The sequence below is a fragment of the Aedes aegypti genome, chromosome 1, assembly GCF_002204515.2.
Source record: "Aedes aegypti strain LVP_AGWG chromosome 1, AaegL5.0 Primary Assembly, whole genome shotgun sequence".
Classification (NCBI taxonomy): Eukaryota; Metazoa; Arthropoda; class Insecta; order Diptera; family Culicidae; genus Aedes; species Aedes aegypti.
Genome location: NC_035107.1, coordinates 207,160,181 through 207,182,149, shown reverse-complemented (window position 1 = coordinate 207,182,149; position 21,969 = coordinate 207,160,181). Strand labels below are relative to the sequence as shown.

Below are 21,969 nucleotides of genomic sequence, written 5' to 3'. Positions count from 1 at the left end.
AGCTGTGCCGGTCTCAGGAAACGCGTAGGTTCTATCAGAAGCTCAACGCATCCCGCAACGGCTTCGTGCCGCGAGCCGAGATGTGCAGGGATAAGGATGGGAGCATTCTGACGGACGAGCGTGAGGTGATCGAAAGGTGGAAGCAGCACTTCGACGAGCACCTGAATGGTACTGAGAGCACAGGCAATGAAGGACGGGACAACGGAGGAAATGCCTTCGTCAGTACTGCGGAAGATGGAAACCAACCAGCCCCCACTTTGAGGGAGGTTAAGGATGCCATTCACCAGCTCAAGAACAATAAAGCTGCTGGTAAGGATGGTATCGGAGCTGAACTCATAAAGATGGGTCCGGAAAGGCTGGCCATTTGTCTGCACCGGCTGATAGGCACAATCTGGGAAACAGAACAGCTACCGGAGGAGTGGAAGGAAGGGGTAATCTGCCCCATCTACAAGAAAGGCGACAAGTTAGACTGTGAGAACTTTCGAGCGATCACCATTCTAAATACGGCCTACAAAGTATTATCCCAGATCATCTTCCGTCGTTTGTCACCCGTAGTAAACGAGTTCGTGGGAAGTTATCAAGCCGGCTTCGTTGACGGCCGATCGACAACGGACCAGATCTTTACTGTACGGCAAATCCTCCAAAAATGTCGTGAATACCAGGTCCCAACGCATCACCTTTTCATCGATTTCAAGGCGGCATACGACAGTATCGACCGCGTAGAGCTATGGAAAATCATGGACGAGAACAGCTTTCCCGGGAAGCTCACGAGACTGATAAGAGCGACGATGGAAGGTGTGCAAAATTGTGTGAAGGTTTCAGGCGAACACTCCAGTTCGTTTGGATCCCACCGGGGACTACGACAAGGTGATGGACTTTCGTGCCTGTTGTTCAATATTGCGCTAGAAGGTGTTATGCGGAGAGCCGGGCTTAACAGCCGGGGTACGATTTTTACGAGATCCAGTCAATTTGTTTGCTTCGCGGATGATATGGACATCGTCGGCCGAACATTTGAAAAGGTGGCAGACCTGTACACCCGCCTGAAACGCGAGGCAGCAAAAGTTGGACTGGTGGTGAATGCGGCCAAGACAAAGTACATGCTAGCTGGTTGGGCCGAGCGCTACAGGGCTCGCCTAGGTAGCAGTGTTACGATAGACGGGGATACGTTCGAGGTGGTCGACGAGTTCGTCTACCTTGGATCCTTGCTGACGGCTGACAATAACGTTAGCCGTGAAATACGGAGGCGCATCATCAGTGGAAGTCGGGCCTACTATGGCCTCCAGAAGAAGCTGCGGTCAAAAAAGATTCACGCCCGCACCAAATGTACCATGTACAAAACGCTCATAAGGCCGGTAGTCCTCTACGGGCATGAAACGTGGACGATGCTCGAGGAGGACCTGCAAGCACTTGGAGTCTTCGAACGTCGAGTGCTTAGGACGATCTTCGGCGGTGTGCAGGAGAACGGTGTGTGGCGGCGAAGGATGAACCACGAGCTCGCCCAACTCTACGGCGAACCCAGTATCCAGAAGGTGGCCAAAGCTGGAAGGATACGATGGGCAGGGCATGTTGCAAGAATGCCGGACAGCAACCCTGCAAAGATGGTGTTCGCTTCGGATCCGATTGGTACAAGAAGGCGTGGAGCGCAGCGAGCTAGGTGGGCGGATCAAGTGCGTATCGATTTGGCGAGCGTGGGGCAGAACCGAGGATGGAGAGATGCGGCCACGAACCGAGTATTGTGGCGTGAAATTGTTGATTCAGTGTTATCTGTGTAGATGTTAACTAAATAAATGAAATGATGGAATCGGCCGAAAGCAAATTGATAGAATTCTCGGATACTACAATCTGGTCCTGTGGCACCATCTGGTGAGTGAATTTTATAATATAATTACCACGGAGTTGAAGATATCAGGTCTATCACACTCAGTCCAAATCGCCCAAGTCGATAATTCGTTTACCGAAATCTCAACAGCTGAACGTTCATGTTTTTTCTCGGAATCCCACATTTTCACTGAAGAAAAGATACGAACTTGATATTTTTTTCTAATCATAAAGCTTTATTTTGGCAAACAAATGATACATTCAACGTATTCAACCTACTGCGTAGATAAAGAAATAATAACACGCAGGATCCACCAAAGCAAGGAGACCCAAGTAACTAGTAAGCACGATAATGCGGCACGGTAACAGCATTATATGCGCCTATAGGGTAATCATTTTATGCATGTCAGTTTTATATACGCATACAATGCTATTATAATGCCAGAAAAGGCGAAATAGCGTGCCTGTATAGTGCCAAGATATAACTGTGCTTCTCTGCACCACTAATGCTGATATAAGACCACGTGAGAAACGTCAGTTGTTTTCGCCAGGTTTTTAGGGCGAATATTTTGTGCTTTCGCGTACGCAGCCAGAGAGCTTTCGCGTATGCGGCCAAGCAACTGGTACACGAGGTAAATAAATGAATGAATGAATACGGAAACCTCTAATAGTATGCAAAAAATGTAATAAAATGATACAGATAGTACTTCTCCGTATCAGACATATTCGTTTTGGTAGTTTTCATCCTTTTGAGGACTTGCAATTGCCACATTTTGATCCTCGTTTTATGATGATGAAATTCATCATTTTGCGACTCGAACCTACGACACCCTTATTGTTGAGTTGTTGTTCTGTTCCTTTGCTCCTACGGCCACATAAGATGAATAGTATTGGAAAGAAAAGTGACCAATTTAAACCATCACTTTTTCCCGTCATAAAACCTGCAATTGAGTAGTGAGAAGATTTATGTTTGACTCCCTCTTACCACTATATGCAAACACAAAGAACGTGGTATATCTGTCAAAACACTGGATGGCATTTAAACATGCCCTGTATTCGAATATAAAGCCAATATAGTGCTTATTCAATGCCTGTATGCATCAGGCTTAGAAGCATTAATGATGCTGTAATAGGGTTTTCCATGCAGCGGAAGTGCTGTTTTAAGGTGTGTAAGCATTTGTGGTGCTATTATAATGCATGTGCGCATCTATAATGCTAATTAAGGGCTTATTATTAGTGCTTATGGTTACTTGGGGAGGGATGCAGTCGATGATTTTTACTTGACGCGATGCCGGTTCCAGTGCAATCAAAAAGATTCAGAAGCACACAAAAACTGCCGTCGTTGGTATCTGGACTGCGTATTCGTTTGATAGTTATTACATAAAGCATGCATAAACTAGATTGACTTACCTCCATCGCCATAATATGTGCAATTAATAGATTATTAACGAACAAACACTAATAACAACTCCACGACAATAGGGAAAAAATCCATGAGGGTTTATGCTGTTAACTAGCCAACTACCGATGTCGGTAATCTATGAGATGGATTACCGAAATTCAGTTCAATATTTTACAGTTTTCGGTAACATTGAAGATTCACAGACCCGTCGGTAAAAAAATTGACAGATATATCATGATTCACCGAAATTCTGTAATTTCAATTATGGCGCGCTGTCAAAATACGATCGTTTACTGAAACGTCGGTAATTTGAAGATTTACCGATCTGTTTCGGTAATTTCGTTTACCGAACACTCACAGTCTGTTTAAGTGTGTAGGAAGCCTCAATCCTTTGAAAATGAAGTGGGGCGTATTGCCCGGTTGAATATGAATGTCATATATGAACAGGTTCTCCAAACATGTTATATAACATCATTATATTTTGAGTCATTTTCAAGTTATTTGCGAAAATATCTGTCCTCAAAATAGGACACTGGGCGTTAACGGGTTAAATGATAGCAGTTCTTTAGAAATACTATTTGAAGCAATTTGTATTTAGGCAATTATTTTCCGTACAAAAGTTTATTTTTCCGAACGCAAGTTGTTGTTATTTTGATTTATGCTTTGGAGTGGTTATTAGCTCACGGTGCCTCAACAGACCGTTAGAACATCCCGGATAACTATCAACAATATTATTACTGTTTCCCGTAGTGTGCACAACCATTTGCGACTGTTTCAGAATCGTTTCAAATAACATCGTACCTAACAATAAGCCAACCCTACGGGAAACGATTTTAACCGTTCGGGAAATTGTTATTGGGCAAATAACAATGTGGGGAATGGGCGGTTAAGTTATGTAACCATAAAAAATCGCCGATTTTCCAGAACAAAATTTTTCGTTTACAGTTTGCCAATTAGTCGACAAATTGTACATTTTTTGTCAAATTTCCTATAAGGCAAACAGTTTGGATTTAGTTAAAACAATAAAGATCATGAAAAACGAATAATGTATATGAAATTATTGGTTTATGATACTGTACAGTATTTTAACCCTATGCTGTTTTGCTCTGTTGTATTTATACTAATGTGAAGAAATTGCGAGTGCATTTATGAGAACCAATGAAAGAAGTAGTGCGTGTGTTCTAATTGTACTTCTATTGAATCATGTACAGTTCATTAAAGTAAATACTATGCACTTTGAAAATTAACTGTAACTGTTCGTTTCAAGTAAAATTAGAAAGTTGCACTGCTTGTTTATTTCTTTCTTTTTAAAGTAAAAATAACTTGTCAACTAGTTTTGGAATCAGTGTTCTTTTTTTTCATAATCTTAAGATAAATTTGTCTACTTACATGAGTTATAATTTTTTGCCTTATGTTATAAATTGCTTCGATGACTTATCATAAAAAGTGTAGAATTTCGTTGAATCGTTTTGATGCCTTGACCACTTTTATTTGTCCTCTGATGTTGAAGAAGCGCCTATCCGCCGATCCGGAAATCATTCAGTCTAGCTGGTATGCAGCAGCAAATCCGGCATAAAATGTAACAGGAACATCCTTCCAAACGAAACCAGCTTTCCGCGATATTTGTTGCTGGGAGGGGCTGCGAGAGCAAATTCAGTTAGTATTGTCGGTTTCCATTTCCAGTCCCGGACGAGGTCCCGGATACCTTCTTAAGTCAGGTCGAATGCGTTGCTTGGTGGAGGCTGATCGCTTTGATGGAGGCCGCATCATGCTCCTTTGGTCCGATTAAGTAAAAGAAATGAGTCAAATTGATCGGATTAAAGTTCCACAAGATTATACTCACCAAGTGCCCCGAATCTGGTATCAGCTCAGGCCAGAAATTTCCTCACAAAAGGTTTTTTTTTAACGATTTGAATTTATTTTGCACCCTGCGGTATTTTTTTTCTTTTTTTGAAAGCATACTGAGCAATAAACAAACACGCTAAAAAATAACACGTTAGATGTGTGCACAGCGATTGAACACTTGTTTGTTTTGCACATATGTTGACCTCGATTTCGCATATAAAATTTTAGCAGTATGATTTTTAGTTCATATTTTTCATGTTAATGACTATAGTCAAGATGATTAAATATATAACAACACTAAAGATTTCCCCATCGAGTTTTAAAATTTACCAACCTCCGTCACTTCTGTGTAACTTTTCAAGCGTGTACACAAAAAATCGCTTACAAGTACCAACAACATATAACTATTTCTCAAACTGTTCAACATGGGTTGAACAGTAAAACGCACATGTGTTGGTGTGCAAATACGTGCACAGCAGCACAAACAATTTCGCAAAAGGTGAGTCTACATTGCAACTGTTTCTTGAGCGTTTTAAATATTATACTGTTGAACCTAATCTGGATGGTATAATAAATTGTCACTATTTGATATAGATGACTGAAAACGTAGTTTATGGTCAAGAGCTTTTGATTTCATATTATCCAACATAAATACAACCGCTTGTGATACATTAACCATTACAGCTAAAAGAAGCGTATTGTTTGCAATGTACGACAAACTGTGTTTTTCTATGCGGGATTAGAAACATAGATATCAAAAACAACGAGAGGAAAAATTCAGATGGACGAAAGCAACAATACCTAAGCTAAGTACAAAATTTTATCACTTTTAGTATTAAGGTGAAGATGAATCGGAGCCAATCTTCAAATTTTCAAGAGCACGGATCTGGAGAACCAAACATCCGTTTAAGCTGAAAACATAATCGATTGGTCACTAGCTGGTGGTGACCAATCGATTAAGTTTTCAACTCAAACGGATGTTTGGTTCTTCAGATCCGTGCTCTTGAATATTTGAGCTTTGGCTTCGATTCATCTTCACCTTAAGCTGATTTAAATAGAATGCAGCTCCAGGCGGTAAAGATAAATAAAAAAATAACAACATAATACAAAATAATGAATTTACAATTACTAATGTTGTTATTTAGAAAAAAAAAACAAGAATCTTAGAATAAATGTGGCATTATAATAGTCAGAAGTTAACCAATGTGATTACTGTTATAGTTGATTAGAACAAGTATCAAAAGTTTGTTTCAAACCTTGAATGATTTGGTTACTCTGGTACGCTCCCGTCAATATCAAAATGAACTTACGCGGATATCTTCTACGGGGCCGCTGACACCCACCAGTTTGATGTTACTTTTTATTTCAATATTCGCACTAAATGACCATCTCATTGAAGTTTGCCGTATTTTATTTGCTTAACAGTATTCGCTCCTGTTCTTAAATAAATATGGTTAGAGGACCTTTCTAAGCCGAGTGGTTAGAGTCCGCGACTATAAAGCAAAGCCATGCTGAAGGTGTCTGGGTTTGATTCCCGGTTGGTTCAAGATCTTTTCGTAAGGGACATTTTCTTGACTTCCCTGGGCATAGAGTATCATCGTACTTGCCACACGTCATACGAATGCGAAAATAGCAACTTTGGCAAAGAAAGCAGTTAATAACTGTGGAAGTGCTCATTGAATACTAAGCTGATAAGCAGGCTTTGTCCCAGTGAGGACGTCATGCCAAGAAGAAGAAGAAGAGAGTCAAGAATAAGTGTTTTATACAGGACAAATTGACAATAATGTTTAATTTGGGCATTCTTGCATTCATCGTTGCTCTCTTTGCATTAATACTGAAAACTGATTTACTTTTCGAAACACTTTTCAGTGTTGTACGATAAAGGATCATAAGGTGTTTTGGCGAAGTTATTAACGAAAGAATGGATCCCTGAAGTCAGATAAGCCTTTATCAAGCAACAGTGTAAAAACGTCGTTTTCCTTTAAAAGCTGCAGGTCTCTAAGCTGTTTACGTAATCCATAAAAGGAGATATTCGCAGCCAGAACACATGTTTTTACTACACGGAAAATATCAATATCACACGTCACAAGTATTCAATGGCTCTTCAGCAACTTCAACTACATCTCTACCAAGCACTTCCTCAGCCCCGACAACTGAACCTGCCTATTTCTCTACATGCAACCATATACGTTTGGGTAGAGTAAATGGTACTACAACCTTATCTTAGTTTAAACCCCTCTTTTTGTCTCTATCCTGAGGCTTAATAAGGGTGGGATTGTGAATATGTTGACATTTAATTTAAATTATCACCTCCCGTGCATAAGTCCATATCTCTGTGATTACACGTCCAATTGAAACTCTTTAAGCCGCATTCGAAAGGCAAATAGTCATTCTTACTTCGTATGTATTTTTCCAATAGTTTTGCTCCTTTCAAATCTCCAGGAGCGGATGGGATTTATCCTGTTCTGCTCCAAAAGGGGTTTGAGTTTATCAAACATGTTTTGAAAAAGCTACTTGTAAGCAGTTTTGCTACCGGGTATATTCCCAGATCCTGGCGTGATATTACTGTAAAGTTTATCCCGAAAGGAGGCCGTGCGTCGTATGAAGAAGCGAAGAGTTTTAGACCAATCAGTCTGACCTCTTTTCTTCTGAAATGTCTGAAACGCATTATCGATCATCACATCCGTGATGTTTATTTGGCAAACATGCCTCTTCATGTGAATCAACATGCTTACCAATCTGGAAAGTCCACTATGACTCTTTTACACAGAGTTGTATACGATATCGAGAAATTATTTGCTCAGAAGCAATCCTGCTTGGGTGTTTTCTTGGATATTGAGGGTGCCTTTGATAACGTGTCTTTCGATGCCATATTGGAAGCCGCACGAAACCATGCGCTACCTACAATGATTACCAATTGGATTCATCAAATGCTCAAAAACCGACATCTCTTCTCGACATTGCGTCAAGCAGCGATTCGAAAATTGAGTGTTTGCGGTTGCCCCCAAGGGGGAGTCTTGTCACCACTTTTGTGGAATCTCGTAGCAGATACGCTATTGAGGCAACTCAATAATAGCGGTTTTCCAACTTACGGATTTGCCGACAACTATCTAGCTTTGATAGTTGGTATGTGTATTAACACCCTATTCGACCTGATGCAAAGTGCTCTTCAGTTAGTCGAGAGTTGGTGCCGCCAATATGGCCTTTCGGTTAACCCGAATAAAACATCTATTGTTCTTTTTACGGCAAGACGAAACCGCGATGGAATTCGACCTTTACGTCTTTTTGGCACTGAGATTAATGTGACTGATCGAGTAAAGTATGTCGGAGTCATTCTAGATTCCAAACTTTCATGGAACCCTCACATTGATTTCATAGTCAAAAAAGCTTGCATGGCCTTCGGTCAATGCCGGCGAACCTTTGGTAAAAATTGGGGCCTCAAACCCAAATATATCAAATGGATTTACACAACAGTTGTTCGACCAATATTGGCATATGGATGTCTTGTGTGGTGGCAAAAGGGCGAAGTGAGAACAATCCAATCAAAATTGGGCCATCTCCAAAGGATATGCTTGATGGCGATGTCTGGTGCGTTTTCTACAACTCCCACAGCAGCGCTCGAGGCCCTTTTCGACGTTGCGCCACTACACAATTATTTTAAACAAGAAGCACTTTCTTGCTCTTACCGTTTATGGGTACTGGATCTACTGGAGAAAAATCCAGTGAATCGTAGATCTACACACACTTCGTTGTTTCCACTTTTGGTGAATTGGAACAAAATTGTCCTTGCTCCAAGTGATCTCACGATTGCTTGTCACTTTCCTTACAGGACATTTACTACACAATTCCCTTCACGGGAAGAGTGGACATCTGGCTATTTGGAAAGAAGTATATCAAACAATATAATATGTTACACTGATGGCTCCCTTCTTGAAGGTAGAGCTGGTGCAGGAGTATATTCTCGTGAGCTAAGGCTGAATCAGTTTTACTCACTTGGTAGAAACTGCACCGTTTTTCAGGCGGAAATATTTGCTCTTATGTGTGGAGTGCAATCAGCACTTCAACAGCGCGTAATGAGTAAAGTCATATACTTCTGTTCAGATAGTCAGACTGCTATAAAAGCTCTTGCTTCGACCAACTCTAGGTCGAAGCTTGTTATCGCATGTCGAACTCAAATTGAGAAGCTGAATTCAGTCAACTATGTAAACCTTGTATGGGTACCTGGCCATTTTTCCATCGCTGGAAATGAATTGGCTGATGAGCTAGCTCGCGATAGAGCATCGCATGACTTCATTGGCTCTGATCCGGCTATTCCAATTTCGAAGTGCTGGGTGAAGCTTCAGATAAATTCATGGGCGACAACTCAGCACAAGCAATATTGGAATAGTTTGGAGTCATGTCGTCAAACAAAATTGTACATTACTGAGCCATCTCCAAGGGTGGCGAAGCATTTAACAAATCTGTCAAAGTAGAATTGCAGTCTCTTGGTCAGAGCGTTGACAGGCCACTGCCGACTCAACTATCACATGGCAAATATTCAGCGTGCTGACTCATTTGTGTGTGATAGCTGTGACTCCGATTATGAAACTTCGTATCACCTGATATGTAACTGTCCAGTGTTTGCGCAAATGCGATTCCAATTACTTGGTAAACACTTATTAAGTGAAACTGAATTCAGGAGCCTGAATCTTCAGGACATTCTGTTATTCTTAACCCGCTGTGGTAATGAGCTATAGGCTCTCTTTACGCTCATGCGTTTTGCAGTGTCCTTTTTAGGGCGCTGTTCGAACCCATTGTTGAATGGAGCTTGCTTGACATTTGATCATTTATGCATTTATGCAACGAGTTTCTTAAAAAGAGTAGATCTACAACACAACCCGCGAAAAGACAACTCAGGGAGTGTGGGTGTGATGTTGCACCACCGACGACCTGAAATCTGCCCTTGCTCTGCATTGAGGTTTACAGAAGGCACATACATTACTCTTGGACTCAGACTAATTTCTCTTCGGGACCACCTTCGTATTATCACGTATGGCGAAATAGGGAACCATTATGTCCATAGCTGGCACACCTACCCTACTTAGAAACGAAGAGCCTCTACAACTATTTTCACATTATCATGCTGGTGACTAGATGGTCTACATGATACGGTCGAAGACGTGCGATCCGGGAATTTCGATTCTCGTTTAAAAATTGTGTCATTACTGCACTGCAAGCAATTTGGCACCTGCAGATAAGGAGTCATGCACAAATTACGTCAAGCTCCGAGAGGGGAGGAGGTCGAGCCAAGCGTGACAAGCCTTACAAAATTTACGGATGACTCATACAAAAAGTGTGACAAGGGGGTGTTCGAAAAAGTTGAAATTTAGCGTGACATAATTTGTGAGCCATCCCTAAGACACGTGCACAGTAGCTCTGAATGCACTAAGACTTGAAAAGTCTAAAAAAATCACAATGAAAAGATCATTGACCAGCTAAACTGAACCTCCCTCAAGATGGTCTTACTGAGGCTGTGAACCGTTTCACCAGTTCGTTTAACTATTAGTTAAAATTTGACATTTTGATAGTTATTTTCCCCTCAAATGGTTAAATTGAACATCGCGGTCGATGGTTAGTTATTATCAAATTCACGGGAGCACAAAATAACTTTTGAACTGTCAAGTTTAAACATGCTCCATTGCTGGGTTATTTCTAACCGGAGGGGAAATAACTATCGAGCTGTCAAATTTTAACTAAAAGTTAAACGAACTAGTGAAACGGTTCACAGCCTGAATAGCTGTGCGTTTTCCGTTACGTCTATTTTAACTGTTAGGAGTTTTTCCGTTTTTAAAAACCGCTGTGGTGGTTGTGCGTGGCTTAGTGACAACTACGTAATAGCAATTTAAAGTTGCTTTTTTATCTACAGAGTACAGCGAATGCTCTTATCTATTTTGTTATTAAGAATATACACAGTTCCGAAACGTGTTAAACAGGATGCAAGAAAGCCGAACAACAGCCCTGTATAGATGGGGTTCGCTTGGATTCCGGTCGGAACAAGAAGGCGTGGGGATTGACCAGGTGCACCAGGACGTGGTTGCAGTCGAGGATGGAGAGAGGCGGCCATAAGTGAATTGACGAAATATTTTGGGCGAGCTTTTATCAAGTCAATAGATGTAGAACTTAATCAATAAAACCTATCGGCTAATACCAAATGTGCCAGTTTGGTATAAAACAAACCATGGGGAAGTGAACCTCCACCTCATGCAGTTGCTTTAGGCAATACCGTGAGGGACCGAAATCCGTACACCTAAGCACTAAGCCGAATAGAAACTTCTGTTAAAAATATTTGGATTTGTAAAAGCCAATTGATCACTCTTTTTCTATGACTTTCACATCTTTTAAGTCATAACTAACCCCAAAATGATCCTGAAGTAGAGTAGAAACCTTAAAAAACAGGAATTAAAATCACTTGTATTGGATTGAAATCCGTACACTCTTATAAGGTTGAATCAAAATCCGTACACCCGTGATTCGAAATCCGTACAGCTGCCCAAAATTCAAAACTTAAATGCTAAAGACGTCAATTTTATCATAGTCATTTCATTCCAAGTAAGCATCAAACTTAAAAATAAATGCTGCTGGAACATCAGAACCATTAGATGCATTGACCATTCTATAGAAAGTTCCAGGTGCCCTGGGGGAAGTGGCCAATTAGGAACATATGTGGAACCATATCAATATGGGCATCGAACTCCAAAATGTTTTAAAGTGATAATTCCTGAAACATTTCCAGAACCACCGACTGCCATGGCCACTCTATAGTAGGTTCCAGGTGCTCCGGGGGATGTGGCCAAATCAAAACATGTCCGGAGTTACTTTAAAATGGGTATCAAATATTGAGTTGATGCTTCCGAAAGCACTTCCAGAACCACCGGCTGCTATGGACACTGTATTTGCAGGTTCAAGGTACCCCGATGGAAGTGGCCATTTTCACACATGTACGGAATCATATCAATTTGGGTTACAAAGTTTATTGTTTATAAAATTCATGCTTCCGAAAGTAGTTTTAGAATCACCATCTACCATGGACAGTAGGTTCTATATGCATTGGAGGATGTGGAGCATTTTCAGAATCACAAGATGTAATAACCACTCTACAGTAGATTTCAGGGACCCTTAGAGAAGTGGCCAATTCGGAACATGACCACATCTCCCGGGGTACTTGTGCCATACAGTGGTCTAACAGCCGCTGGTTAAAATGCTCCCGAGAGCTTTACCTTTAGAAATCTTGAAGTTTAACACCTATATTGATATGGTTCTAGAGATGCACCTAATTGGCCACTTCCTTCGGGGCATCTAGAATATAATATACAGTGGTCCGTGCATCTAATGTACAAGCGACAGAAAAAATTTCATTTGAAGATGATCTCGGAATATTCAGAACATCTTCGGTGTCCGAAGACCGATTTGCTCGGCCAAGCAAGTTCCTGAAACTAGACCAAATTTACCGTCGCCTGCTTCTGGATGCATCCAATTTCATCAATTTTTCGTAAAGTTATAAGCATTTGAGTTTAGGCAAAACTTTGCCTATTGCAATCATTTTGACTATTCCCTGTGTTACCGCATCTCTGACGGTGATTTTCAAAATACCTAAAACATTCGCGGCTTTCGGGAATTATTGGCTATTGTACACTGCTTCAACGCTTTTTCTCAAATCATCAGCGTTATATTTCAGCTTCATACTATCATATTTGTGGGCTATAACGTGATGAAATCTGTTAAAGTTTTGCGCTGTACGGATTAAGGTTCAAATCAAAATCCGTACAGCACAATAATCCTCCCAAAAAGTTATTGTACTTTACACAAATAGCATTTACTCCTGCGGAATTATAAATATTCACTATAAGACGTCATCATGATCAACAGTTGGTTCATAAAAAGTGCAAATTTGACTATTAATATGTTGGAAACTATTCTCACTCTTCTTAGCAAATCACTAAGAAAGCACACAAACCAATCATCACAATAATGAGCGGCTACATTTTGATTTTTATAATTCTCATATCATGGCCTACTTGTATCAAATTAGCATGAACAATAACTTATTACTTTTTGTCATTAGATGTGTAATTTCAAAACTGTATATTTATTCATTTTAATATTAATATAATGAAAACTCAATCAAGTATACGGATTTCGGTGCTGTACGGATTTCGGTCCCACACGGTACCTGCACAGGTTCATGTAAACGAAAAATCTCCTGCGTGTCCCAATTGTGCTGGTGTTGAGAAAACAGCGACTGCCCACATTTCATTGTTGTGAGAGAGATCAATTGCTCGCTACATGCGGACCCGAGTAAAGTAATCCAAATCATGTGATGAGATCCAATTGCAATGTTTATTACGTGCCTGAAGAGAGTCGGCTGCAGAGACAAGGTCTTCCGAGGCTGCGTGCCCTGTAACAATTGTTGATGTCGGCTTGCAGAAGTAGCTTTCCGAGGATACTTCTGTTCAAGTGCTATGGGCACTGGTCCCCCCGTAAGGTGGTTCCGAGGAGAAAACGGCTTGAGGATAAGGGCCAGAGTTGCTCAATATCAGTCATATCAGCTGATGACTGATGTATTAAAACTATCAATATCCTTTGCGAGCTATCAATATCACTTTGATTTGATAACCAACAGTAGTGGTGCGACATCGCACTCTAGATCATAATCACTACAAAATGAGTGATCACGTGATAATTATAGAAGCTTTTAATGTTTTTCAGTGACCAATAAATAATTTCAATCCATCTATTGCGATTTTTTTCACCACTTAGACTTTGGTGATCTAAATTTCGTCTTTTTCAGATTTCGCCTTCGATTTCGCTGCCCCTTTTCGATCACCGCCGCCCATGCAATGTTTCTTGTTTTCTCCGGCCGGCTCAGTGTTTACCATTTTCTCTTTGTTCTCGACTCACCAGCTGGTCTTGTTTACACAACTCCAATGTTTACAGTCACCGTCATTGTTCTCACGCTCCTGCTGATCATGCTCTCCCGTCAAAACCAGCTGTCAGTGACTGAAATCAAGGATGAAAGGTAAATGGTGTTTGAAAATGTGCCATCAGTACATTATTGACAGCTTCTAAATTTCGTCATGAAAGTCTAATCTTTCGTGAAAATTACAATACATCACTGCCAAAACTATCGTACTGATAAATTTCCATTGCACTGAGGATGGAGTAGACAGCATGATGTTGATGAGATATAGAATGATCCGAATTGTATCACAGTCGGCCTGTACAAATAAGCAAATTGATAGTGTCAGCGAGCAACTTTGGCTAAAGCTAATGCCTATATCTCTGTGCGCCGTGTTGGGGGTATGTTTGCTTCACTTAACAATCAGCCCCTATGGATTTCAAACGAAGGGCAATGGACCAACCACATTGACAATACAATTTATGATGTATATGAAGCATAATGGGAAATTGTTGACGATTGCGAGGTGCATCTAATTAGTAAAATTTCGGATCAAGTAAACGATCTTCACCAGATTTAATCTTGTATATTTCCATCGTCTGAACACTTAACTCTAGAGTAAATAATAATGCCTCGATTGGACTAATGGGATGAGAGAAAGAAACAAAACTACACGCGAATTTGTATGACTCATTATTCTACGACACAACGCTTTGGCATTGTCTAACTCTACCAACTACTGATCAAAGTCAACAAATTAAATCTAATGTGAACAAGTGCAAGTGTTACGAGTGTATGTGCAATGGATTCTGGCGAGGGAAAGGATGTTGAAAAGTTGTTCCTAAAATTAAAATCCTTAAATCTACAAATAGTCTTTGTTTTGCTGTTCGATCAGAAATCACCAGACTGATCACGTCTGATCAATCGTAGCGTTCGGTAAAAATAGTAGGTTCGGAGAACTTGGCAAAAGCAACTCAATCAAGGGAATTGGGGATCATTTGGGGTAGTACAATATGCACAAACTCTAAGGTTGGATTTCTTCAACACGGTGATACACACTGTCCGAGGCATGAATCGTCCGATCGCGCAGTTGAGGAGCAGAGGCACGTTTTGCGGAGGCGACAGGATCAGGTGCCAATTCGAGGTTCGATGAGCATGAATGGGATGATGAAGATGAAAGATTGAAAGATGGAATTCGATCAATTTTGGTACAGAAAGCACCGATCTTTGCGGGGCTGAAAGATGGTTTCGTCGTGCATTACCTTTCGGACGTCCTCCTCGGCCAAGACAAGCTCCGGACGCAACTCAATACCGCTCTTCGGGGCGTCCTGGTCGTGGATCAACTTGTACACGTCGCTGTTTTTGATGAACGTGAGGTCCTTCTCCGGCTTCTGATACTTGAGAAAGTTGACCCTGGTGATGGAAAGTGAACGGATTAGGCTAATTATTCAGTTGGGATGAATTTTTTAAGAAAGTCGAACGATAATGGCATGCGGGAGACGAACACATTGATCAACCTTACCTATTTGAATAGAACATGCTCGAACTTGGAGACCAAGCTTTCACAGTTGGAGAACTTTTTGGATGTTGTCCTTGAAAAGAAATGGCAAGTTTCACAGATGACAGTTAAATGAGGATGATGAACACTGGAAGCAGCGAGCATGCATACGTACCGGTGAACTTCTGGTTTCTTCGCCTTGTCCTCGGACCAGCAGTAGTTCCAAAATTTCACCTAAAACACAAAATGTCTGTTAGATGACCATGAATTTATTAGTGAAGAGCGAGAGATGATCAGATGAGAGCGGGTTTTTCCTTCAAAATAATCATGTGCGTGAATAATCATCGACGTTAGTTACCAAATACTGAATTAAAACACGAAACACACCAAGGGTCACAAAAGTCCCAACCAAAAACCGACAATTACCTATCATCGTAACCAAGATGAGGACTTTCGTAAATGTTCCTACAAGTAGATGAATGACATGTGGCAGATCAGAATGAGTCGAACAATGGCATCCAAGCGATGACGGTTCTCTAATGTTCTGGAAAGAATAAATGTGAAACCTAAAAAGCACTAATTACCCGAGCGTGGTTCCCTGGATCAGTTCAGCCTGGGAGCTGATCACTTCGGCGATAAACTGCTCATTGAAAGCGTCCTTAGCGTTGCGCCACTTACGTCCTCCGGGCAGATAGATCGGTCGTTCTTGTGGAGTCAATGGTCCAAAAGCGCTGACAGCCTTCTTCTTCTTCTTGACGACTTGCAACTTCAGCTCATTCTGTACCGCCGTTCTGGTGTCCCCTTCTTCTACGATTCCTGCCTGGGACGAACTTTCCGAACTCTACGCAAACCCGATTAGTAGCATTATAAAGGGATGGGATTGAAAGAAATTAGTTTCGCTAAGACAGACGTAGACTACGTAGGAGGAATCAATTAGTTGAGACAAGCCACCCATACTTCCGCCTATTAGTACTAGGATTGACAACTTAGTTAAACTCCGGTAAGCATATTTCATTGTTCGGTATCGAAAAACTGTATTTAATCTGTTTTGAAAGTACAATTGTGGTTACTGTGCTTCTACGGTAGCAGGTAAGGTGTCTTGGGTTGGTTGTGTAGTAAGTTGTTGACAATGTGTTGAAGTTGCGTCCGACTCTTCTCCAGTGTATATCGCTTGTGAGATTCGTAAGGGCAGTGTTATGTATTCCACCTCCTCCTCTTCTTGTAGTACCAAGTAACATCTGCGTGCTTTGATCGCCCACTCAACTGTCTGATATTGAGGTTTCTGTATCGACTTACGTGAGTGTAATGTGTAGAAGTTGTGTGAAACAGCAGCGCAGACATACATGAAAACATAAATTGAATTATTCCAATCCACCAACAAAAGCTCTCTAAGGTCAAAAAGGTCCCTAAAAGCTAAATTATCTTCTGAAGCCTACCTTATCGTTCCGATCGGTCCACTCAATGTCGTGTTCCCGCATCTTTTCCTGAAGTTTTTCCAATTGTTCGTCGGTATAGATAATGTGTTCACCGTCGTCGGAGCTAGCAGACTGTTCACTTTCTGCTGCACTGGCTTCCGTTTTACTGTACTCGGTAACCTCAAAGGTTTCCGACACTTCCGGGACGGCGTCGCCCGAAGTCGCAGAGGCGTCAGCGCCGTCGGCTTGCGTCGTTGCTGATGATCCTGCTGTAAAAACAGTTTCGCATGTTCGTCAAACACTCGCGATCGCAACCATCAACTCTTGCACACACGCACAGACACAAAGCGATGACCTAGAAAGTAACACCGTGCAGCGTTACCTCGCCACACGATGGCACAAAGAAGATGCTATGCAAGGAGTGTGAGTGTGTGAGAGAGATAGCTGTCGGATCGTGTGATCGAGTAACGGTGTAAGATGCGACGCAAAAAGCGACGATACGAGACTATTCGAATACCTTCTGGTCGTGGAGTAATGCTCTTGGATTTTCTTTTCGGTTGAGCCAAGACGGAAAGCTGCTCTGTTAGGGCAGCAATCGTAGCTTGGATCGTTATTGGAAGGCTCGATAATGCCTCCAGTTGTTTCTGGACACTCTGTAGCTGCGTACGGAACTCTTCGGACGTCTCATCTTCTTCTGATTCTGGTGCAGGGCTGCCTTGAGTATCTGCGTTCGAAGGGTGCAAGTTATCTGCGGTGTCACTATCAGTACCAGTGGGATTGGGACCTGGGGTGTCTTCGGGGTTTTGGATAGGATCTTCGGAGTTGGGAACGGGAATGTTACCTGGATTCTCCATAACTGGTTCCGATTCGAGAGATTTGATAGTTTCCACCTCTACTTCGTTTACGCTCGTACAAATATTCGTCGTAAAAAGGCACTGGTTCCGGTTCTGGCTCTGGTTCCTATCAAATTTTAAGGTACACTCGAATCAACCAGTCAACACTTGACGTCCGAAGAGCTTCTCGGAAGCGTTCAAACTTCCGTGTGTCCTTCGACTCTTAGTTGCAGCAGGAAACTGACAGAAACTACACGATACGATATTCGCGACTAGACGAACGAAACTTACCGGCGATTTGGGTGGCTTGTAGTCGGGCGCGATCTTCGGCTTCGGCTGTTTAACGATTCGTACCTGATAGCGCTCCGTCGGTGGGTTTAGCTCGCGCATACGCTCCTCGCGGGTCTTCGGGGCTGGTCGGCTCGGCTTCTGCATGAACGTAGTCCACTTCTTGTCTTTATCCTCCTCCGCTTGAACGAGTTCACTGTTGAGAGTTTTGAACACTTCGCTTTGCTTGAATACTCCCGACGTGGGGATCATCTTCTTGAAGTTGACCCTTTGAGAGATGGTGTTTGCAATGAGCGGGATGATCGATGAGAGATGAGACGACTGGAATTTGAAACTCACCCAATTACGTTGTGCTGCTTCAGAACTTCGGCTTCACCTGAAAGAATTTCTGCAATTTGCTCGTCGGTTATGGGTACGTCCGAAATTTTCTGCTCGATTTCCCGCTCTTCTTTGGTTTGCGGAGCACCACCGAAAGCACCGGCAGACCAGAAAGGTTTCGGCATGCTGTTGAAGTCTGCTTCGCCACACGGAGTCTTCTCCTTGACAATTGCCCGTTGCTGAGGTGGAATCTCGCGGGCTCTAAAATTTACACGTTCTTGAAATTGACTATTCAAATCCTGCAAAAATAAACCGAACCTCAAAATTCCAAGCACAAATCGATTCCCTGCGCAGGCCAACAGCTGATGGGCATCGTAGTACGACATGTTGCTTGTCGGAATGTCATTGATGCGTACCACTACGTCCCCGAGATACATCCCGACCTCCTCGGCAATGCTTCCGGGTATAATCTAGGGATAAGAACACGAGAAAGCACAGATTCTATTTTTAATTCACTTTCACCACAGAAACATCTGCCCGCAATTAATCGATCGGTTTGGCATTGAGGTTAGGCCTCGCCAACGTCAGCTGTCTACCCAAATCAGTTTTCAATATGGCGGTCGGCGATGGCTTTCATTACAGTGAAAATTTCCACTAAAAGTCCTTGCGTAAGACGCACTTCCGAACTATTTAAAACATTTATCCGTCACTACTGATCGATCGTTACCCTGAAATTTTTGTTTTGATAAAGCAAGTCACTCAATCTTAACCGATTTTTCTCTTCAAGTTGCATTACGTAACCGGAAATTTCATTTTCTACTACTAAAAAAACAACTTTTAGTAATTTTTTAAACTGATATCAGTTTATATACATAGTTTATCATAGGTTCGTTGGCCATCACTTACTTTGACAACCTGCAGCGGAACATCGAAATCTGCTCCACCGATGAGCTTAAATCCGAATGGAGTTGTATTGTCGTATCTCGATAGGGCGATATCCAGCACCATTTTGACCCTTCAAGTATGTATTATCTACACTGTAAAACTTCCCTTTCTTCTAGGACTGGAACACTACTAAAATTTGTTCGCTCTAATATGTATCGATCACTTGGCACAATATGTCTCCTATATTATCCGTCACGAAAGTTCAAATCGAAAGCAAGATCACGTTACCACTGCGGTCAACCTGCTGCAACATAATGAAGATGAACCAACCGGCAGCGCAGTTAGAAATGTACTTTCACTGCGAGGTCAGAGTTCACGATGTTCGTGATCGTGAGTTACCCGAATCAACCATTCACGATCAATCGATCACGCCGAATTCATCTCAGCACACCGTTGGTGAATCAAGCTTGAAACAGTTGAAGCACGTGGTGTTGCCTTGTTTTGTAAACAGAATTGCGCGTCCACAACGACGCTAGGCCACTGCTGAGGAAAGCAATTCAACAGGTATTTGTACTTAGTGATTGTTTTTGATTGGCACGTTTTATTTTGGACGCCGAGAGACGCTAAAAATGGCAGTGCATTGGGAAAAAGTACAAGCCGTACCGGCGATGTTATTCAGGGCTGGGAGGGAGAAACCAATACAAAATTTCTGTACGTCATAGTGAGCCGAGATTCCGCTGTCACGAACTGTCACTGTGAGCCCAGATCTCAAACATTGGACTAACATGGAAAAAGCGCGTAACTGATTAAAACACATTTTCGCATTTCATCAAAAGTGACAAAAATTGAATGAAAATCAATTCATACACAACATGTAAGTAATGTCACGTGAGCACCTTCCAACTGATTGAATATAAAGCATTGAAAAACGCATCGTTTTACTTTTCCAATAAAAATTATTATTTATTGCATAGAAAACTGTGGCCCTTTTTCCATGTTTGTCAGGAAAGATCGAAAGTACACAACAAAAGAAAACTAGCGGTTTTCCCCAAGCCTGCCTTGATTGTTGTTGGCAAGCTGGAGTTATCTTGCAGTTCAAACAAACATTGTTCTATATTTCGTGTGTAGTATCGGTGCCTCCCTCCCAGATTCAGGGTATCGAATATTGTTTTAGACGACATCCGAAAACGATGTTGCTTACCATTTATGTTCAATGCCACTTTTCAATTTATTCTTTTAGGATTAGATAAATGGTAAGCATAACTTTTAGTAATATATATTGTGTATTATATTGGCAGATGAATTATGAGATAAGTTCCGTGTCGCACTTCGAAGACCTCAAAGCAGTAGCTCCGAATATTCTTTAATGTAAGTTCCATGGAAATTGAACCAAACATTGAAGCTGATCCCATTGTATATTTTAGTACAATGTGAGTACTATCCGAGAGTATCCGTAGTCAAAACTATAAAAAAATAATGAATTGTAGTTAGTTTTACACAATTTTGGTGAATGTAGACGAAAAAGGAAGTTGGGGTCATATTTACTCGATCTTACCCATTGACCAGAATAACTCCGCACCCGTGGACATTTCCAAATATTTCAATGATCATCGAAAAACTAAACATCCATAAGATTACATTTGAGCTAAAATGAAAGCAATCTGTCAAGAACCACCGGAATGGCAGCATTTTTCATTTTTATTCATTTGCTGGGCGGAGGCGGATAAGGGATTTTAATCGACGACGTTTTTTGCCTTTCTGTATAAGAAATCATGTTTAAATTGAGGTTCAGTATTATAGAATCATAAGAGAATACTTAAAACATAATAATCACTTAGTAGAATAATGTCTATAGAAATTTTACATAACAACCCATATATATTCTAAAATCTAACTGAATGGTTTAGACGTTAATTGGTGAATGCCAATACAGGTCGGTGTTCAGACAGACCGTACTAGATGATATTTTTGGCGTTCCAAAGATACTTTAGAGACTCCATTAATTGTGATTTTCACGATCCAATTTTGATACAGTTGTATCATTGAATAGATATGTAAGTTTCATTTACACAGCAAATAAAAAAAAATGAAGTTGAAGATGCTAGTGTTACGTTGTTCATCAAAAACACTTGTTCCAGATGGAAGTTTAAGCTTCAAATAGTAACGAATATTTTATAAAATGTTTTCGGCGCAGTAATTAAGCAGGTTCCCAAATAGTTGTGACGGTAAACGCGCAGCTATTTTGCAAGACTTATCATGAGAGTCGTTGGTATAAATCCCGCTGGTCGAGGATCATTTCAGGTTGTAAATTCGCTCGTCTTTCTAGCACAAAACTGATCGATTGGCTAGAAGCTACCTATAGCATAGGTCAGTTAAAAGCTGTCCCTGGTAACATTTTTTTTTACTTACTACAAGGTTCTTATTCTTCTTTTTGGTATTACGTCATCACTGGGACAGAACCTGCTTCTCAGCTTAGTGTTCTTATGAGCACTCCCACAGTTATTAACTGAGACCTTTCTTTGCCAAAGTTGCTATTTTTGCATTCGTATATCGTGTGGCAGGTACGATGATACTCTATGCTCTAGGAAGTCAAGGAAGTCGTAATGGAAATTTACGAAAAGATCCTGGACCGACCGGGAATCGAACACGGACACCTACAGCATGGCTTTGCTTTGTAGCCGCGGACTCTAACCACTCGGCTAAGGAAGGCCCCTTACTACAAGGTGTGTTGA

At 41.3% G+C, this 21,969-nt stretch overlaps 2 protein-coding genes and 1 long non-coding RNA gene across 10 annotated transcripts; all 3 read right to left on the bottom strand.

The window, feature by feature from the left end:
• Positions 1 to 4,701: 4,701 nt before the first annotated feature.
• LOC110681503 lies at positions 4,702 to 5,239 on the bottom strand. The gene is made up of 2 exons (XR_002503228.1): positions 5,064 to 5,239; positions 4,702 to 4,994 (listed from the first exon to the last, which is right to left on the bottom strand). It is a non-coding gene; the product is annotated as an uncharacterized LOC110681503 (long non-coding RNA).
• An 8,584-nt stretch (positions 5,240 to 13,823) lies between these two features.
• Positions 13,824 to 19,576, bottom strand: LOC5572583 (PDZ and LIM domain protein Zasp). 7 transcript variants are annotated; one of them, XM_021857363.1, is made up of 8 exons: positions 19,259 to 19,576; positions 18,671 to 18,822; positions 18,374 to 18,613; positions 18,101 to 18,302; positions 16,083 to 16,339; positions 15,925 to 15,963; positions 15,263 to 15,413; positions 13,824 to 14,101 (listed from the first exon to the last, which is right to left on the bottom strand). In XM_021857363.1, the coding sequence occupies exons 1-8, from the start codon at positions 19,358 to 19,360 to the stop codon at positions 14,069 to 14,071; spliced, it is 1,176 nt and encodes a 391-aa protein (XP_021713055.1). In that variant the 5' UTR covers positions 19,361 to 19,576; the 3' UTR covers positions 13,824 to 14,068. The 7 variants fall into 7 exon arrangements, with proteins under 7 accessions (XP_021713055.1, XP_021713057.1, XP_021713054.1 ...); XM_021857365.1 differs by lacking the exon at positions 13,824 to 14,101 and adding an exon at positions 14,571 to 15,058 and having other exon boundaries at positions 19,259 to 19,575; XM_021857362.1 differs by lacking the exon at positions 13,824 to 14,101 and having other exon boundaries at positions 14,571 to 15,413; positions 19,259 to 19,573.
• Positions 16,505 to 17,973, bottom strand: LOC110681502. 2 transcript variants are annotated; one of them, XM_021857371.1, is made up of 4 exons: positions 17,755 to 17,973; positions 17,431 to 17,637; positions 16,935 to 17,182; positions 16,505 to 16,780 (listed from the first exon to the last, which is right to left on the bottom strand). In XM_021857371.1, exons 1-4 carry the CDS (start codon positions 17,765 to 17,767, stop codon positions 16,565 to 16,567), a joined length of 684 nt encoding a protein of 227 aa, XP_021713063.1. In that variant the 5' UTR covers positions 17,768 to 17,973; the 3' UTR covers positions 16,505 to 16,564. The 2 variants fall into 2 exon arrangements, with proteins under 2 accessions (XP_021713063.1, XP_021713062.1); XM_021857370.1 differs by having other exon boundaries at positions 16,505 to 16,789; positions 17,755 to 17,952.
• Positions 19,577 to 21,969: the final 2,393 nt, after the last annotated feature.